The sequence below is a fragment of the Oncorhynchus kisutch genome, linkage group LG21, assembly GCF_002021735.2.
Source record: "Oncorhynchus kisutch isolate 150728-3 linkage group LG21, Okis_V2, whole genome shotgun sequence".
In the NCBI taxonomy this organism is placed as follows: Eukaryota; Metazoa; Chordata; class Actinopteri; order Salmoniformes; family Salmonidae; genus Oncorhynchus; species Oncorhynchus kisutch.
This window is the reverse complement of record NC_034194.2, coordinates 5,232,804-5,253,822: the sequence shown is the minus strand read 5'-3', so window position 1 is coordinate 5,253,822 and position 21,019 is coordinate 5,232,804. Positions and strand designations below refer to the sequence as shown.

Below are 21,019 nucleotides of genomic sequence, written 5' to 3'. Positions count from 1 at the left end.
TCATGAAGCTAGTTGAGAGAATGCCAAAAGTGTGAAAAGCTGTCATCATGGCAAAGGGTGGCTACTTTGAATCTCCCATCTAAAATATATTTAACATGTTTTTGGTTGCTACGTTATTCCTTATGTGTTATTTCATATTGTTGATGTCTTCACTATTATTCTACAATGTAGAAAATAGTAAAAATAAATAAATAACCCTGGGTAGCTGTGTCCAAACTTTTGACTGGTACTGTATCTTTGAAAAATTTGAAACAATGTGAAGTAGTACAAAACTGTCAGCGCATTGGTTTCAAAACAGCGGCCCCTGTGGAAGGTTAACGTTTATTGTCATGAATTTTTTCCTGGAGTCAGAACTGAGAGATTTCCGCTAGATAGTCCAGCAGGCTTTATCGTAAAAATGTATGAAAACAAAAATGTGCTTTTTGGTTTAATTTAAGGTTAGGAATAGGCATTAGAGTTAGCAGGTTTAAAATATGATTATATGACTTTGTCAGCTAGTGACCATTGGTCGCTATCATAGTGTCCTAGTGTATGTACAGGGTCTGCACAGGCTCTTACTTTATGTGCACACTACTGAATGTTTAACCTGGTCCCAGATCTGTTTGTGCATTGGCATGACGACGAGCATAGGAGTTTGATATACAGCACAAAAAGGCCTTGGACCAGTCTACTGTTATGTGTAACAGGCTCTTGTGGGTCAGTCATTGATTAGCCATGTCATCAGTGACTTCCAGCCTTAGAGACTCCTTGAAATCTGACTGGGCTCTTTTTTTCTACTTCTAGGTGCACTTCGGATGGAATCTCTAAAGGAGCTTGGTTGAACCGTTCCAGCATCATCTTCGCAGGGAATGACAAGTGGTCCGTGGACCCCCGTGTGTCCATCGTATCGAGTGGGGGGGAGTACAGCCTGCAGATACAGAAAGTGGATGTGACTGACGACGGCTTGTATACCTGCTCTGTTCAGAGCGAGCGCAATCCAAAGCCAAAGCACCTTCATCTAGTCGTTAAAGGTATCTGACTTTTTAACATATCACGGGTGGTGTGCACTGCATCACACTGCGTTTTTTTAAATAATTGAGTGGGGTCTGGAATTATTGCATCCCTTCATAAAGATGAGCAAAAAAGACTGTATAAAATAAAATAATTACAACCCATACCAAAGCATAATATATTGACATATATTTCAAATGCATTAAGTAATGTACTCGTATTTTAAATAAATAGATCTAAATACATGTTACTTAAATATGTCCATGTACAATATGTCATATATATTTCATACATATATTCATAGTGATGTCATTTCCAGGCAAGAGTATCTGCTGGCTTCGTGCTTGGCTGTCGCTTCTTCCTGCTACCTGTTTAGTAACAGTGTTGAGTGTATATTCATTAACTTTGGTTTGATAGTGCTTTGTCTGTTTTTTGTTAAGTCTCTGTTTTTGTCAACTTTTCTGCTCTTTATTCATGTTTTTGTTTGATCTTTTGTTTTCACTCCTGCTTTTTTGTTTTTCTTTTCATTCCTACAATTGTAAAGTGACTTTGGGTCCTTGAAAAGTGCTATATAAGTCCCATGTATTCTTTTTATTGTTTACATATTCGATTTTGGCTGTTTTTATATGATTTGTTTATATTTTTCACAGACACCCAGCTAGTTTGTACAGTGGTTGCTCCACTAAAAGTTTTGTGATTATGCTGCGTCACCACTTCATTGCTCCAGACCAGCACAAGGGGGAGTTAGATCACTGATTATGCTTTTGGGTCCTACTGTGTCTCTAACTGACAATGAATGGGCGACATAAACCTAAATAGAAACTGATAATTGTGGACGATTACTTACTAAAACTGTTGTTACACTAAGGTTTTTATTTTTATTTTGTTAGGATTATTTTGCTCTTACTGTAGTACTGTAGGCCACTCCCGACCGGCCAACTTGTACGGTGCCTGAGTGGTGCAATGGTTTAAGACACTGCATAGCAGTGCAAGCTGTGTTGATTCAGATGCTGGTTCAATATCTGTGCTTGCCTTGACTGGAAGACCCATGAGATGACTGCCGGTTTTTGGTTTCTCTCCTTCTAAAAACAGAAATTCATTCTAAATACCAAACTGGCTTTATTTACAAATTAGTAACAATGTCTCACCCCATGTTCAAGAATGGCCCTTTTCTCATTCCTTTTGCGTTATTTGAAAACTAAATATTCAAAATATTGTTATTTTTTAAGCAAAGCAATTATTATTATTATTAATTTAGAATTATATGAAAGCCCCTTGGATATTCTCAGAGATATATTATTAAACCTGTTTTTATCAGCACAATATATTTGGACCATATTGGTCTTGGCTCCTGACTGGCGCACAATGGGATTGCCTTGCAGTTCTCCAGCTGTATCCACTGAAAGCACGCAAGATTCAAGGAACGAGGGTAGGAGGCACGGGATGGGCCACAGAGCCACGTACAGGAGACATATTTTTAGCTAAAAGCCCAGTACTGTGTTGCCTACGCCCGACCGTCACATTGTACAGTGCAATAATTTTCATTGCATCCTAACGGACACCCAGAGGGTTTTAAATTTTTCTTGGAATATAAACACCCTAATATTAATCAAATTAATCCCAAACTCTAAAAGTAATTGGAAAGGTAGATACAATTTATTTGTGACATTGTGATTACAATAAAGAATGTAAACAATATGTTAACAAGATGCTTTGTTTTTATTTACAGTCGTGATGGACTGCTGGTTGCATTTTGAAAACAGGTTTTCAAGCACGTGTAGCCCGATTAGCAGGACAATAGACTCTTTATAGCCTGGCTACTGTAGGTGTGAACATCCCCCTATCTGCAATGTATTCAATGCTTAAGTAGTCTGAAGTGTTACATTTCTAACTCAAAACAGCTGTACAGTATTTCTTCATCAACATCTTTATGCTTTTGTTAATAAAATAACTAGAAAAAAGACATTCAAAATGCAGATGGTTATTTAAACTACATTTTAGTTGCACTTCCACCCAGGTCCACAATCATGGGTAAAACCTTGCTGAGAAGATCAATGTATTTGTTGCATTTCTCTAGCCAAAACGTCTTGATGGCCTCAACTGTTTGGACAGACTTACTCATTCCAGGGTTTTCTTTATTTTTACTATTTTCTACATTGTAGAAAAATTGTGAATATATCACAACTATGAAATCAGTTAAGAACAAATTATTATTTACAAGGACAGCCTACTCATTCCTCCCTGTCGGGCAATTGAACCCCGATATCCCACATGCCCACAAAACACAGGAATTATTTAGCTAAATAGCCCAGAACTGTAGCCTACTCCTGACCTTCACGAAAATCTATTTCTTGGAATAGAAACACCATAATATTAATCAAATTAATTAAGCTTCTTTTTTTAATCAATCCCATATACTATGCTCTTACAAAAAAGGTTTTAAATTATCTAGTACAGCCACTATTAAAGGCTATCAAAAACTTCGCAAAGATGCCCTCTGCTGGTCAAACTAGCATTAATGGTACCAGTGGTTGGCACTTAAATAACATGCCGTAGAATTCTGCAGCACCACGCACGCTATGCTGCAGTACACTGCAACTTTTAAAGAACGAACCACCTTAGTTTCACATGGAGGTCACTAACGAATGTTTTCAATGCTGCAGGAGCTGTGTTTATTTTGCTCTATTCTGGGACAATGTGTTCAGTCTGGACTTTCAATGTAGCAACTGTTTACTTGCAGAGGACTACAGGGGCGAAGTGGCTACTCTTAGAAAACTAGTAGCAAACTTACACAAGCTACTGGGGAATCCACGTCCTCCTACTTTCTCTTTCTCTTCTACTCCAGAAGCTGGACAATGCTCTGGCCTGGTGGAAGTGTTGCCACCATGTCGTCTCTCCACAGCCGTCTTACCGGTGCTCTGCAGGGGTCCCACCGTGAAGGGGTCTCTCCCTTCCCTGGAGAATGGAATTAGTAGTAGGATGCTTCTGGATGACTTAGTGGATGTTTCTTTTCTTGACCTTACCAACCAGCCATGGAGACACATCTCTCGTCGTGGAAGTCAACAGCGGCGGCCTTTGGCAAAAGTGGCCTCCTTGGTGGTAGAAAGCCCAGACCGGATACAGACTTCAAACAGCTTCGCCGCCCTGGATCCAGAGGTTCTAGCGCCTTCATCCCTGCATGGTTTTGTTTCGAGATCAGATCCAGAGGTACCTGCGTAGGCCGGAGGTACCTGCCTATGCCTTTGTCCCCTGTTCTGTCTCTACATTGAAGCGTTGAATGATCAAATCAAGCCCCTCAAAGGTATTTACTCCCATTAAATATATCATCCTGCCACAGCTTCCCATGTTGATAGGGGTATTATAAATAGTAATTCTGTGGCTGTTAATTTAACTTCCATTGATCGCTTTGTTAGCTTCCATAAGCAACCCACTGTTGTTATCTCCAAATATGCTATAATTAGTTGTATATCAAGATATGATATTGCTACATGTGCTCATAAGCATACAGGTATTATCAACAGTAAACTTGTGCACATTTACCTGAATCTAATAATCGTTTATTCTACTACTAGTTTGACCCCCGAGTGGCACAGTGTTCGAAGGCAATGCATCTCAGTGCTAGAGGCGTCACTATAGACCCAGGTTTGATCCCAGGCTGTATCACAAACGGCTGTGATCGGGAGTTCCACAGGGCGGTGCCAAATTGGCCCAGCGTCGTCCTGGTTAGGGGAGGGTTTGACCGGAGGGGCTTTACATGTAGGCGTCATTATAAATAAGAATTTGTTCTTAACTGACTTGCCTAGTTAACTAAAGGTTAAATGTTGAATCCAATCAGAAAGCCAATTGTGTCTAGCTCATCCAGTTCTGTTGACTCTTGTGGCACCATGGATACTCCTGCGGTTTTCAAATCTCGCAGAGGGCTTGGACTGTTACATATATAGTGCCTTCTGAAAGTATTCAGACCCCTTGACTTTTTCCACATTTTGTTACGTTACAGCCTTATTCTAAAATGTATTAAATAAAATCAATGAATCAGCAATCTACACACAATAACCTATAATGACAAAGCGAAAACAGGTTTAGAATTTTTTGCAAATGTATACATAAAAACATATACCTTATTAACGTAAGTACTCAGACCCTTTGCTATGACACTCGAAATTGAGCTCAAGTGCATCCTGTTTCCTGATCAACAGTTAAAAGACAGTGGAAAACAGTAGAGAGGCTATAAACAGTAGCGAAGCTACATACAGACACTGGTTAGTTAGGGCTGATTGAGGTAGTAGTGACTATGCGTATATGATAAATAGAGAGTAGCAGCAGCATAAAAGAGGGTTTGGGTAGGGCACACAATACAAATAGTCCGAGTAGCCATTTGATGACCTGTTCAGGAGTCTTATGGCTTGGAGGTAAAAACTGTTGAGAAGCCTTTTTGTCCTAGACTTGGCACTCCAGTACCGCTTCCCATGGGGTAGTAGAGAGAACAGTCTATGACTGGCGTGGCTGGGATCTTTGACAATTTTTAGGACCTTCCTCTAACACCGCCTGGTGTAGAGGTCCTGGATGGCAGGCAGCTTAGCCCCAGTGATGTACCGGGCCGTACGCACTACCCTCTGTAGTGCCTTGCGGTCGGAGGCCGAGCAATTGCCGTACCTGGCAGTGATGCAACCAGTAAGGATGCTCTCAATGTTGCAGCTGTAGAACCTTTTGATGATCTCAGGACCCATGCCAAATCTTTTCAGTTTCCTGTGGGGGAATAGGCTTTGTCGTGCCATCTTCACGACTGTCTTGGAGTGTTTGGACCATTCTAGTTTTTTGCTTATGTGGACACTAAGGAACTTGACGCTCTCAACCTGCTCCACTACAGCCCCGTCGATGAGAATGGGGGCGTGCTCGGTCCTCCTTTTCCTGTTGTCCACAATCATCTCCTTAGCCTTGGTTTCGTTGAGGGATAGGTTGTTATTCTGGCACCACCCGGCCAGGTCTCTGACCTACTCCCAATAGCCTGTCTCATCGTTATCGGTGACCAGGCCTACCACTGTTGTGTCGTCTGCAAACTTAATGATGATTGTATCTAGTTTGGCATGGACATCATTGTATTTAGCTTTGGCTAAATCGAGTTGATCCTGTAGAATACAATTTTGTACCTGTTGAAGATGATTTTGTTGAAAAGTTTGTGGTCGTTCGTCATAAGTTTTTGCAATTACATTTAATTTTTCAGTTTTCAAACGCAGTTCCATAGCTTGCATAATTTTTCCCTTTTCTGCATTTGTCATCAGTTTCCCGGTTCTTTCCACCTGTCCCTTTATGTCTACTGTTACTTGCTCGTGTTTCAGCTGTGCACTGCTGTATTGGACCGATGCCAATCTCGGATGGCAAGACATCAGGGCTAGACTGGAGAGAACCTTTACAAGGCCTGCGCACGATGGTTAATTTTGGAGAGCGTTGTTCGCAATTTCTGCTGTTTTTCCGCTAATGGCATAATTATGGTTGGTATCGCTGCTGAGGTCAGAGATCAATCCATTTATGGGTGGAGGTTCACTAATTAGTGGGCGAGTGGGGATTACCTACTCTGATATCTTGCACATTATTAGAATATTTGAAAGGAAAAAAATGTAATTCCTAATTGTCCAAAGTTTCATTTTGGAATACGTTGGAAGCTGCAAAGACAATTTTTATATTTTTTATAGACGTTAATGAACCATCAGTACTGTACCAGTAATGTGGGAGTTTAGACGTGAATGAATTTGAAAAAGCAAATTGAATTGATTAATTGATTAATGATTAATCATACCTGGATAGGCTATCTGGGAATTAAACTTTAATTAACCTGGGAAGTTAGTTCATCTAAGTCACTATTGAAATGTTTAAAATGTCTCATTTAATTGGAAGAACCTTAAGGTGCGTTCGACAATATAACTTATTAAATTGACTGAGACGATGATATCCAATCAATTGAGTGTCTGGATTATCATAAGTGTAAACAGTTCAAATGTTAGGGTGACTAGTGACGTCTCACATTCAGCATACTCTTTGCTAGCATTATATTACCGGAGTGCACGGTACATTAAACAGATACGCCTGTGGCCTACCCACGCTATAGGCGGAAAGATAACACTTCGGCTCGGTCACCGAACAGATCTATCCTCTAATTTCTAACATTACTGGATCTATGCCCTTGCTCTATAAATTAATTTTGACTGACATAATTAGTATCGTTTGGCCTAATGGACTAAATCTGTAATTTACAACTCATTGGACTGACACTATCAAATACACACACCGAAGGCACTTCAAATGGAAACACACACTCCAGCATTCGTATACAACGCAGTCTGTTTGTACAATTGATAAATATCTAATTCACAGTAAATTCTCATTCTATCTTAGATCCCTCGCACAGGGTGTCATTAATGTCGTGTCTCTGGCTTATCATTAAATGTCTAGACTTATTTTATCAAATACATTTTCTGTAATTATTATTACGTGATTAAACTAATCATGTAAATGTAATTAACTTGGAAGTAGGGGCGCTATGGAAAATGTTAGTTTACAGAGTCATCATTTTCCGAATATAACTCTTCATATATTTTAATATCTGATCAATTAGTATTTTATTGATGACTTATTGTTGTTACCTTCTGTCTCATCTGAACATCGTAAAATTCTTGGTTATCTGCACGAACCCAGCCTCTACTATGAATCATCCATACACAAATTGGCTTAATTATTTATTTACTAACTAACAAAATAATTACAGAAAAACACAACAAACAAACAATAGATATTGGTTACTAACAATGATAGGAAAGAGTCCCTAGTGGGCTAAGCCGATATGACGGCTTGGTAGACAAAGGAAAGGGGGTGTGGACTGAGAAAGAGCGGGAAAGACACATGGATTATTACACACAGTCTATAATTATATTCATTGACATGCTAATACTTTGCCCATGAACGGCCGCTCGTTCGAAAAATAAATTGCAATTCATATTTACACCCGGATGTAGTTGTCGTCTTTGTTGGATTCCGGTCCATCTGCGGGAGTTCATCAGTCTCTCTGGTTAACTTTCATTGAAGTCAAGTATTTTGTGGTTTTCTCAAAAGTGAGGTTACAAGTTTATCAACTTTAAAAGCATAATTACTTTCCCATTGTTCCTCAAATGTAGTGTATGATATACCATTTGTAGCTCTGTTTCTCAGCTTTTATCCAATGTAAAAAACACTTTCAAATTTTACTACATAAGACTGAATCAGGCAGTTGGTCACAAATATGCATACATCCCTCCAGCCGCTTCAGTGTCGGCTGTTGGTATTATTTCTGATTAATTAAAACCCTTTCTGGTATCTGAACTCGTTGTGTTAGATCTAAATCTTGATTGGCTTACACATGGCGCCGATCAGTTTAAGAATATCTGTCTTGATTTCAACTTGACACAGTTGATAACGAAACCCACTCGGATTAATGTAAAAACCTAGCAAACTCCTCATTGATTGACCTTATCCTGACTAAAAATCCCCATAAGTATTTGGCTGGTGGTGTTTTTGCAAATGATATCAGCAACCACTGCCCTATTGCTTGCATTAGAGATACCATGTTGAAAAACATTTTAAAACATGAATCTAAAAAAGAGACCCTAGTCTTAGTATGACTTCCCTGTCCAAATAAAGGTTTAATAATATGAATCATTTGAAAATAAGGTCTTAAAACTTCAAATTGATACTTACAATATAGATTCGTTCACCTTGTCCATTTTCAGATTAAGTTGACAGGTACCCTATGGATAATGCGGAGACAGAGTGTCAAAGATGACAATCCACACAAAATGAATAATTACGTGTTAATGTTCATGAACATAAAATGTGTACCTACCATACAGATTCCTTAACCTAGTGTCCATTTTCAGACTCAGAAGTTGACAGTTACCCTGTGGATAATGCAGAGATAGAGAGTCAGGCTAACAATTCCACACAAGATAAATAATATAGTTTTCTGAGCAATTGTATTAGTATAAAATAGTACACATTTTCATGTTTTCTTTTTACACAATATAGCTTAATATTTGTTTTTATTTTATTTTATACAGTCTTTTTTCACTCACTTTTATCTAGGGTTCCAATAAATCCTGAACCCCACTGAATGTTCATTGGTGAGATGTTCACAATCAGCCCAATTATGTGTTTTCTTAAAAGTAAGACCGTGGGGAATGCTTTATATTACCAAAGCAGACAATGTAGCTAAATGTGTAGGGTGTAGCCCTTAAGTGCTGACAGTTATTGTTAAGATTCCATGATGTTGTTTGTAAGCTATTACGTGGATCATGTATTCCTCACAATTCCTCATACTGGACCTGGCAATATCCTCCCATCGTCCAATATATCAGATAGCTAATGATCACAGGTGTATCCAGCACCATCTGTGCTGGGGATGTGTTTGTCATTCATTTTTCAACTCGCTATATAAACATGTGGGTGATATTTGTTGGTCTACTAATACTTTGGAATTAAGGCTTTCCTTTAGGCCTGTAGGCTATGGTAAACTGAGTTACATGGTTTTATGATCTGTATAAGGTATGCTAGATAGGCTATGTGTGTTTTTACCCAAGTCTCTCTTTTTTTATCATGGAATTTAAAGATTGAAGGTAAAGATTAAACAATGGTGACATTTTTGTCTAATTGAGAATATGGGCACATTTCAGAGAGAGCTATGACCTTTCACTATTGATTTGTGTTTCTTTACAAGTATTCATAATAGGACGGACATAATACTAGATGTTTCAGCCTTATATACTGTATAACTGCCAGCGGGCCCTTTTGAAGGCAGAACAAATTGGATTGCATCTTCATTCATATTTACGGTCAATAAATCTATCTTTTCTGCTGCAATCTTGTTTTGATTGTGACATGCTTGCGCAGAGCTAATTGACAACATAGACAGCAAAATAATAGTTTGTTGGTGGTGTAATATAGGCTGAGTGTGGCTGAGTTTGTATGTTAATGTACGAATGCTCCAACCGTTGAGTGCTGCAGATCACGAGAGTGACCTTATTGAAAATCCATTTTCCAAATGCCATGCTCTAGCTCTTTAATGGGGTGATGCTAAAGAAATTACAGTCGACCTGACTCAGAATATGATTTTCATGTTGAAGCCTATGTTACAGAGATGAGTGTGAGGTGGGAATAATCTTATGGCTGATCCTACCAATGAGGATGTGTGTTATTTATAGCTTTCTGTGAACCATTTTTGTATAGATTACCCTACATTATTCCCTAAGGGTTTGACTGGTTTGACCCTGGTTCACAAAATCTGGAACCCATCTTCCTGCAATTACTAAAGAGCAAATGTATCTCATGGATCTATCTAACCATTTTCAAATGTTCCATAGTTAAAGGAAAACACCACCCAAAAACAATATTTTAGTATTTCTTTCATTGGTCCATTGTTTATAATAGTCCCAAAAGTTTTCAAGATACTCTATGTAACATTCAAAATACAGAAATCATCCCCATATATGATGCATTTTGCATCCTATTTGTATTTGTATTTATTATGGATCCCCATTAGCTGCTGCCAAGAATTAAGGCAGTTATACAATTGTATACAAACATTACAATACATTCATTACAGAAATCACAACACGCTAAGTGTATGCCCTCAGGCCCATACTCCACTACCACATATCTACAACACAAAATCCATGTGTACGTGTGTATATGCATGTGTCTGTGCCTATGTTTGTGTTACTTCACAGTCATATGATGCTGCGTTTTGCATCATCTGGGTACAAGGGCTCCAGTAATCAGTGATGTACCTCGATTGGCAGTGCCACAACGAGTAAGATGAGTCCCGGTAACCGGCTGGCAAGCAGCGCTGGACCGCCCGCATTTAAAATTGTCATGTTGGAGACAGACAGCTAATTTCAGGGTTCATATGAACCAAAGAGACTGTGTGTTGGATATTAGCATGGTTGTGTCCAACCCTGCTTGTTTCCTCGTCTCTGCTACCAACCACCAATCTTCTGGCATCACTAGACACCTCATAGGGATTATTGAGCTACAGGCAGGAATCAGCAATGGACCCCAGTAATGAGCCACCAATGGGTGAGGAGTGCCCCCTTGTGGACAGAGAGCGAGTTGCTCGTCTTTTTACTCTCACCCTGTGGACCCCTTGAACCCTTTGAGCACCATGGAACTCGGGGTAACAGAAGGGGCATCAAGCACAGATCATTTTCCATTATACGTTGTGCTTCTGTGAAACTGTATAGCCTGCGTAAAGCCTGGCCCCTTTATGGGCACAGGGGGCTCCAGCAATGGCTGACATAGTACCCCTTTCAGCCTTAACCAAAATGGGGGCCCAGTGGTCACAGTAATGTTTTTGTGGAGGGGAGCACAATGATTTATACATACACTAGATGACATATATATATACATTAAAGCCTCTCAATGGCAGAAGAAAGCAGTGTGGCATCTTCCTTCAGTCTTGAAACACTCTTTGACCGCAGCACGATCCGTTTAGAACAACCAAGGGACTTAATGCTAAAGATACTAAACAAGAGCGCTCCACAAGTAATTCCACTGTGGGGAGGCAGGAATAGCTAGTAGCAGTAGCTAGTCCACCTTGGCGATTTAGCTAACCTTTCTTGCACACTATGCAGTGCTTGTTTAGCTAGCCTGGTCTCGAAAGTCTACGTAGGACCGGACCACCGAGGTGGGACCGGACCCTTCATCGAGAAGTCTGGGAAGAGAGGCACATATTGCTTGACTGAGGCATACACAGGTGGCGGGTAGATTCCCATAACCTGCAACAGAGCGCATGGGAGTTAGGTTGAGCGCAGGCAGTTACCTCAAACACTACGCCCAGTCAGAAAATATATTTGATCCGACCAAAGACCCAATCCATCTCCGCATCCCGCAACTCAGCCGAGGTACTCGCCACCGGGAGATGAAGTCACTATTGGAAACACCATTCGCGGACCAGCCACTGTTACTGGCATCGTCCACTAGTCTTGCATATGAGCTGATTCGAGCAAGAGCAGCCAGAGCATGCACTGAGCAGAAACAAACAAGACAACAAACGTGAGTTTCTTTAGGGCATGGTCGCGGCCTCGAACCCAGCTTGTTAGCTTTCGTCGTTTCGGTCACCATCTTACCCATTGCTATAGCCAGGCCAAGCAATCCTACCAATAACTAATTGGTTCGTGGTTAGTGGTCTAACGTCCAGAGGGTGAGCACACTCGGTCACAAAGGGACAGTTAAGTTGGCGCAAAGTCAGATAGTCTCGTGTTACAAAATTATAGCGTGAATCATTCCTGCTCAGCTCAAGGTGAAGAGCGGAATAATTTAAGAAATCAATCCGAGCCTCAGGGTTATCACCTGGGGAAGGCGGGGCTTCCAGCAAGGCTTTTTGTTCATTGGCCTTGCCTTGATTTGAGTTCTAAAGTCGAAGTCTTGAGACCGCGACTCCCCATAGTTGTGTTCTACCAAGAGTACCGACTGAAAGGGAACTGGATACCGCTCCAATCCTATTTTCCACCCTTTCCGAACATTGTGTTAATGTTGTTATCATACTGGTCAGGTTACCTACAGTACCTACTGCTTGCAGCCACAGCATATCAAGTATATGAGTGAGGAGACACATCTGCCACAACTGAGCCACCAGACACAAGCATGGGAGACAAGGGCATATTTGAACGTATGCCAGAGGAGCCCAATGCTTCAAAGGACGATTCACTCCAGCTGATCACGGTCAGGTCCCAGACAAGCTGCTCACAGTAGTTAAGAATATGGTTAATTAATTGGCAGCAGTTCGGTCATATCTATTTATGTACTATAGGGTCTGCACAGCACACTTTGACACCTCCATAACTTAATGCGTTGTATGTACTTTTTGTTTATTTGCTTTGTCAAACTCTACGTTGTGAATTATTGCCTGTCACGTTGTGATGCCTTCCATTGTGTATGTAGAGTTTGTCTCTGGTACAGAGGGATTCATGCTCAGATGAGATCCGTTGTCGTATTATGTCTCATTATGTTACAGTAACTGCTGCAGATAAGCACATTCATTGTGCATTACACCCACCTAAAACCCATCATATTGGCGTCACAGAACAATTTGCAAACTACAGACAATCTGCATAATTTTTACTGTCAGCATTCATGACATAGACCTACAAGCCTCATTGTATCAAGCTCTCAGGTTGTCTTCATTAGGGCACACAGTAGCAAAATGTGTTGCAATGGAAAACAAAAATGGGCATTTCCTATTGGACAATTCCATGTAGTCCCTCCCCGTTTTACTCTGTTTATTTTGTTTGGTGCCTACTGAACATGACCCTGACCCTTTATGGCAATGTGCAAAGTCAGGAGTGGGAAGTTTCACACTACAAAGATATCCCTGCTTTAAAGACTGTTGAATATGCAAGTGAAAGCAGGGGGGTATATATGGATATAACTGCTCCCTCACCTCTCTGAATCATTTAATCTCTGTGTGACATTATCCTCATCGGGGACCCCATGTCACCTCAACAAATTAGAGTTTTGCATCTGTGCTTCTCTCCCTGAGCTTTATTGTCATTAAACAGTACCCAGGAGGCTGTTTAAAAATCATTGAATTCAAAACACTTTATTGCTTAGGTATCACAAGCAGCACAGAGGGTTGCCTTGGATATAAAGGGCACATCTGAATACCTTAGTTTCCCAATGGCTCTTGTGGGAGAGAATATTTTTCACCATTGTGTTATGCATGCAAATAATCCAGATTATTCTGGTCTGGATGTATCAGGTCATTTTCCTCCAGGACTTTATAGTGTAGAAAAAAAGAAAAAATATAACATCAGGGTATACAGATAATGTGAAGGTATGCTTCAATAGATTAGCTGGCCAATGTGTGACATTAGGATCACAATAGTAAATTGATGTAATCCAAATGTAACAGTATTGTCTTGTTTTGTAGAAAAAAATACAGAGGCTAATAGACCATGACTCAATAACTGAACATTCACCACCTAGAGCCATTAGGTTACTTTTGTATTCCATACATTGTCTATGTTAAAGACCACATAGTGAGATAGCGTGGGCCTATATGTGATGTCATTACTACTGTATATTGACCAGTAGTAATGGGCCAATTTTTGCAATGGCCATTACAATCTTGACTTTGTTGAGAACATCTGTCCAAGTGCTCTGGTGTACTCAGGACAGGTAACTGCATGTGACATTGTACTATGGTATTGATCCTAGCAATACTCAGTGGTGGAAAAGGTACCCAATTGTCATTCTTGAGTAAAAGTAAAGACACCTTAATAAAAAAGGAGTCACCCAGTAAAATACTACTTGAGTAAGTCTACAAGTATTGAGTATTAAATATGCTTAAGTATCAAAAGTAAATGTAATTGCTAAAATATTCTTAAGTATCAAAAGTAAAAGTAAAAATAATTTTAAATTACTTATATAAAACAAACCAGACGACACCATTTTCTTTTTTTATTTATTTACGGATAGCCAGGGGCACACTCCAACACAAGCATTTGTGTTCAGTGAGTCTGCAAGATCAGAGGCATTAGGGATGACCAGGGATGTTCTCTGGATGAGTCTGTGATTTGGACCCTTGTCCTGTCCTGCTAAGCATTCAAAATGTAACGAGTACTTTTGAGTGTCACGGAAAATTACATCATTTTTTTTAGGAATGTAGTGAAGTAAAAGTAAAAGTTCTCAAACATATAAATAGTAAAGTACAAATACCAAAAAAACACTACTTAAGTAGTACTTTAAAGTATTTTTACTTTTACTAATACTCCAGTGCAGGTTTGATTGAATTGAGCTATACTTTACTGGTGTATGAAATGCCAACTGACAAATTTTTTAAAAGACCGACTAAGGCTTTTAAAGACCGACTAGTGACCATATTACTGCCACACCGGCAGTCATGAGTCATGACATCAGTAATCTCTCCTCTTATGCACTCGGGACATGCGTTGGTAGTATACAACTCACTAATGGCAAGGTACTCAGGGCTCTGTTGTGCTTCTAACCACTCTGACATCAATGCAATATAAAATCACATCAAACACTTATCATCAAAACAGTATTGTATTTTATAACTCACCTCACTGTGAATTATCAATTTGAATATAGAAGTTCAACAACAGGTTGAAACTGAGTGGAAAACATGGTCATTGTGGATGTTGTTTCAAAGCTTAACAACGAAGTGGACAGCGATTTCTAAGGTGATAATTAATTAAAAACATGAATACACATGTTAGAGTCTTATACATACAGTGGGGAGAACAAGTATTTGATACATTGCCGATTTTGCAGGTTTTCCTACTTACAAAGCATGTAGAGGTCTGTCATTGTTATCATAGGTCCACTTTAACTGTGAGAGACGGACAAAACAAACAAAATCCAGAAAATCACATTGTATGATTTTTAAGTAATTAATTAGCATTTTATTGCATGACATAAGTATTTGATACATCAGAAAAGCAGAGTTAATATTTGGTACAAAAACCTCTGTTTGCAATTACAGAGAAAATACGTTTCCTGTAGTTCTTGACCAGGTTTGCACACACTGCAGCAGGGATTTTGGCCCACTCCTCCATACAGACCTTCTCCAGATCCTTCAGGTTTCGTGGCTGTCGCTGGACAATACAGACTTTCAGCTCCCTCCAAAGATTTTCTATTGGGTTCAGGTCTGAAGACTGGCTAGGCCACTCCAAGACCTTGAGATGCTTCTTACGGAACCACTGCTTAGTTGCCCTGGCTGTGTGTTTCGGGTCGTTGTCATGCTGGAAGACCCAGCCACGACCCATCTTCAATGCTCTTACGGAGGGAAGGAGGTTGTTGGCCAAGATCTTGCGATACATGGCCCCATCCATCCTCCCCTCAATACAGTGCAGTCATCCTGTCCCCTTTGCAGAAAAGCATCCCCAAATAATGATGTTTCCACCTCCATGCTTCACGGTTGGGATGGTGTTCTTGGGGTTGTACTCATCCTTCTTCTTCCTCCAAACACGGCGAGTGGAGTTTAGACCAAAAAGCTCTCTTTTTGTCTCATCAGACCACATGACCTTCTCCCATTCCTCCTCTGGATCATCCAGATGGTCATTGGCAAACTTCAGATGGGCCTGGACATGCGCTGGCTTGAGCAGGGGGACTTGCGCGCGCTGCAGGATTTTAATCCAAGACGGCGTAGTGTGTTACTAATGGTTTTCTTTGAGACTGCGGTCCCAGCTCTCTTCAGGTCATTGACCAGGTGTAGTTCTGGGCTGATCCCTCACCTTCCTCATGATCATTGATGCCCCATGAGGTGAGATCTTGCATGGAGCCCCAGACCGAGGGTGATTGACCATCATCTTGAACTTCTTCCATTTTCTAATAATTGCGCCAACAGTTGTTGCCTTCTCACCAAGGTGCTTGCCTATTGTCCCGTAGCCCATCCCAGCCTTGTGCAGGTCTACAATTTTACCCCTGATGTCCTTACACATCTCTCTGGTCTTGGCCATTGTGGAGAGGTTGGAGTCTGTTTGTTTGAGTGTGTGGACAGGTGTCTTTTATACAGGTAACGGGTTCAAGCAGGTGCAGTTAATACAGGTAATGAGTGGAGAACAGGAGGGCTTCTTAAAGAACAACTAACAAGTCTGTGAGAGCCGGAATTCTTACTGGTTGGTAGGTGATCAAATACTTACAGTTGGGCAAAAAAGTATTTAGTCAGCCACCAATTGTGCAAGTTCTCCCACTTAAAAAGATGAGAGAGGCCTGCAATTTTCATCATAGGTACACTTCAACTATGACAGGCAAAATGAGAAAAACAAATCCAGAAAATCACATTGTAGGATTTTTAATGAATTTATTTTCAAATGATGGTGGAAAATAAGTATTACTGACTAAATACTATTTTGCCCCACTGTATGTCATGCAATAAAATGCACATTAATCATACAATGTGATTTTCTGCACTTTTGTTTTAGATTCCGTCTCTCACAGTTGAAGTGTAGCTATGATAAATATTACAGACCTCTACATGCTTTGTAAGTAGGAACACCTGCAAAATCGGCAGTGTATCAAATACTTGTTCTCCTCACTGTATGCATAGGCATATGTATCAGCCCAAATGGAATTAAAATAATGATTGTGCCATTCCTTATACAATGCATACCCTACCGCATATTACGCACTGCAGAAAAACATGTTGAAAAAATATTTAAGATGTCTTTAATTGGTCTGGCCTGTATTCCAAAATTAAACAAATTCTAATAGTCGTGTTTGAGTGTGGGTTGTATTATTATGCATGCTGGATTGACTTATTCTACACTCAAGTTTCTATTAATTAGTCTGGGAGAGAATGTATAGGCCTTGGCGATGCTGTTGGTTCATTGATAATGCAGTGTGGCTTACAGAGTTAGCCTACAATAGTGAATTTGTATTTTAGTAGCCTAGTAATAGGGAATTAATTTTCTTTTTTCATTATTAATAGGGTGACACATTAGGCTACCTTTAGCTACAGAATATCTCACCACTGTGCGTTTCCATCTCCTCCCCTTTCTTCTTCATTACATTCTCAAGCACGCAGAGAGAGGAGCTGTCAACAGTTTAATGGAATATGTTTAGCTGTGAAAACATGTTACTTTCAATGTTCCCAAAAATATTTAACTTTGTTTCCCAAATTAAGCACTTGGTAGCTGCAGGAACAGGGTTGGAGAGGCAATGGCATACAGAGTTTGGTCGGAGTATCACATGTCCCGGAATAAAATAAAGTTATAGTTCTGTCACGGGCAGCTAGGTGTGTGAGGAAGAATCAGGCGCAGAGAGCATATAGTTCCACAGGGAAAAAGTGCACTTTAATATCGCACCGAAAACAATGCCCACAACACAGGGCGCGGAAAACCCAAACACCAACCCAAACACACAGGGTACCAGGTCCGGAGCACGAACACCAAAAATCATACACACGTAACATAGGAGTAATCCTGCACAAAACAAGGGCGGGTAGCCTAGCTATAAATAAGGAAGCCCATCAAGCAAACACAAAAGACACAGGTGCAACTAATAAGACAAAACAAACAGAAAACGAGAAAGGGATCGGTGGTGGCTAGTAGGCCGGTGATGACGGCCTACTAAGTCGTGACAGTTTCCCTCAGGATAGCAGGCGCTCGAAGTCTTGCAGTTATATCTGGTAAAGCGAATGATTAGAGGTCTTGGGGCCGAAACGATCTCAACATATTCTCAAACTTTAAATGTGTAAGAAGCCCGGCTCGCTGTCTTGGAGTGCCTAGTGGGCCGCTTTTGGTAAGCAGAACTGGCTCTGCGGGATGAACTGAACGCCGGGTTAAGGCTCCCGATGCTGCTTTAGCAGGATTCTTTATCTTCACAACTGGCTATGTGATTATTGCTGCTCAATGGGTGTAACTTTTGTTGACAATTTTGATACTTTTCGGAAACAAAACACATTTTTTATTTTCACCTTTATTTAACCAGGTAGGCTAGGTGAGAACAAGTTCTCAATTATAACTGCAACCTGGCCAAGATAAAGCAAAGCAGTTCGACACATACAACAACACAGAGTTACACATGGAATAAACAAACATACAGTCAATAATACAGTAGAAAAGTCTATATACAGTGTGTGGAAATGAGGTAGGATAAGGGAGGTAAGGGAATAAATAGGCCATGGTGGCGAAGTAATTACAATATAGCAATTAAACACTGGAATGGTAGATGTGTGCAGTAGAGATACTGGAGTGCAAAGGTGCAAGATAAATACAGTATGGGGATGAGGTGGTTGGATGGGCTATGTACGGATGGGCTATGTGCAGTGATCTGTGAGATGCTCTGACAGCTGGTGCTTAAAGCTAGTGATGGAGATATGAGATATGATATGATTTCTGCAGTTTGTTCCAGTCATTGGCAACAGAGAACTGGAAGAAAATGTGGCCAAAGGAAGAATTGGCTTTGGGGGTGATCAGTGAAATATACCAGCTGGAGTGCGTGCTACGGGTGGGTGCTGCTATCGTGACCAGTGAGCTGAGATAAGGCGGGGCTTTACCTAGCAAAGACTTATAGATGACCTGGAGTCAGTGGGTTTGGCGATGAGTATGAAGCGAGGGCCAGCCAACGAGAGCGTACAGGTCGCAGTGGTGGGTAGTATATGGGGCTTTGGTGACAAAACGGATGGCACTGTGATAGACTGCATCCAATTTGTTGAGTAGAGTGTTGGAGGCTATTTTGTAAATTGCATCGTCAGGATAGTCAGTTTTACGAGGGTATGTTTGGCAGCATGAGTGAAGGATGCTTTGTTACGAAATAGGAAGCCGATTCTAGATTTAATTTTGGATTGGAGACGCTTAATGTGAGTCTGGAAGGAGAGTTTACAGTCTAGTCAGACACTGAGGTATTTGTAGTTGTCCACATATTCAGAATATTCACATATTCCACATATTCAGGTCAGAACCACCCAGAGTAGTGATCCTGGACGGGTGGGCAGGTGCAGGCAGCGATCGGTTGAAGAGCATGCATTTAGTTTTTCTTTCATTTAAGAGCAGTTGGAGGCCCGGAAGGAGAGCTGTATGGCATTGAAGCTCATTTGGAGGTTAGTTAACACAGTGTCCAAAGAAGGGCCAGATGTATACAGAATGGTGTCGTCTGCGTAGAGGTGGTTTAGAGAATCACCAGCTGCAAGAGCAACATCATTGATGTATACAGAGAAGATTGTCTACCCGGGAATTGAACCCTGGGGCACCCCCATAGAGACTGCTAGAGGTCCGGACAACAGGCCCCCTGATTTGACACACTGAACTCTACCAGAGAAGTAGTTGGTAAACCAGGCGAGGCAATCATTTGAGAAACCAAGGGTGGTGATTCTGCCAATAAGAATGTGGTGATTGACAGAGTCGAAACTCTTGGCCAGGTCGTTGAATATGGCAGCACCCATGACCAGCTCTGAAACCAGATTGCATATCTGTGGGATTCGAAATGGTCGGTAATCTGTTTGTTAACTTGGCTTTCGAAGACCTAAGGCAGGGTAGGATAGATATAGGTCTGTAGCAGTTTGGGTCTAGAGTGTCTCCCCCTTTGAAGAGGGGGATGACCGCGTCAGCTTTCCAATATTTGAGAATCTCAGACAATGCGAAAGAGAGGTTGAACAGGCTGGTAATAGGGGTTGCAACAATTTCGGCAGATCATTTTAGAAAGAGAGGGTCCAGATTGTCCTGCCCGGCTGATTTGTAGGGGTCCAGATTTTTGCAGCTCTTTCAGAACATCGGCTATCTGGTTTTGGGTGAATGAGAAATGGGGAGGCTTGGGCGAGTTGCTGTGGGGGGTGCAGGGCTGTTGACCGGGCTAGGGGTAACAAGGTGGAAAGCATGGCCAGCCGTAGGGAAATGCTTTTTGAAATTCTCAATTATAGTGGATTTATCGGTGGTGACAGTGTTTCCTAGCCTCAGTGCAGTGGGCAGCTGGGGGAGGTGCTCTTATTCTCCATGGACTTTACAGTGTCCCAGAACTTTTTTGAGTTTGTGCTACAGGATGGAAATTTCTGCTTGAAAAAGCTAGCCTTAGCTTTTCTAACAGCCTGTGTATATTGGTTCCTAACTTCCCCGAAAAGTTGCATATGATGGGTGCTATTCGATGCTAATGCAGTACGCCACAGGATGTTTTTGTGCTGATCAAGGGCAGTCAGGTCTGGAGAGAATCAAGGGCTATATCTGTTCCTGGTTCTAAGATTTTTGAATGGGGCATGCTTATTTAAGATGGTGAGGAAGGCACTTTTAAAGAATAACCAGGCATCCTCTACTGATGGGATGAGGTCAATATCCTTCCAGGATACCCGGGCCAGGTTGATTTGAAAAGCCTGCTCGCTGAAGTGTTTTAGGGAGCGTTTGACAGTGATGAGTGGAGGTCGTTTGACCGCAGACCCATTACGGATGCAGGCAATGAGGCAGTGATCGCTGAGATCTTGGTTGAAAACAGCAGAGATGTATTTGGAGGGCAAGTTGGTTAGGATGATATCCATGAGGGTGCCCGTGTTTACGGATTT

The 21,019-nt window shown here is 41.0% G+C and overlaps 1 protein-coding gene across 2 annotated transcripts in view; it reads left to right on the top strand.

The window, feature by feature from the left end:
* negr1 (neuronal growth regulator 1) overlaps nucleotides 1-21,019 on the top strand; it is a 372,829-nt gene that overhangs the window by 124,404 nt on the left and 227,406 nt on the right. For both annotated transcript variants that reach the window (XM_020455166.2, XM_020455164.2), the window contains exon 2: nucleotides 784-1,010. In XM_020455166.2, the coding sequence (XP_020310755.1) occupies nucleotides 784-1,010 (227 nt within the window). The remainder of the gene's footprint in view (nucleotides 1-783; nucleotides 1,011-21,019) is intronic.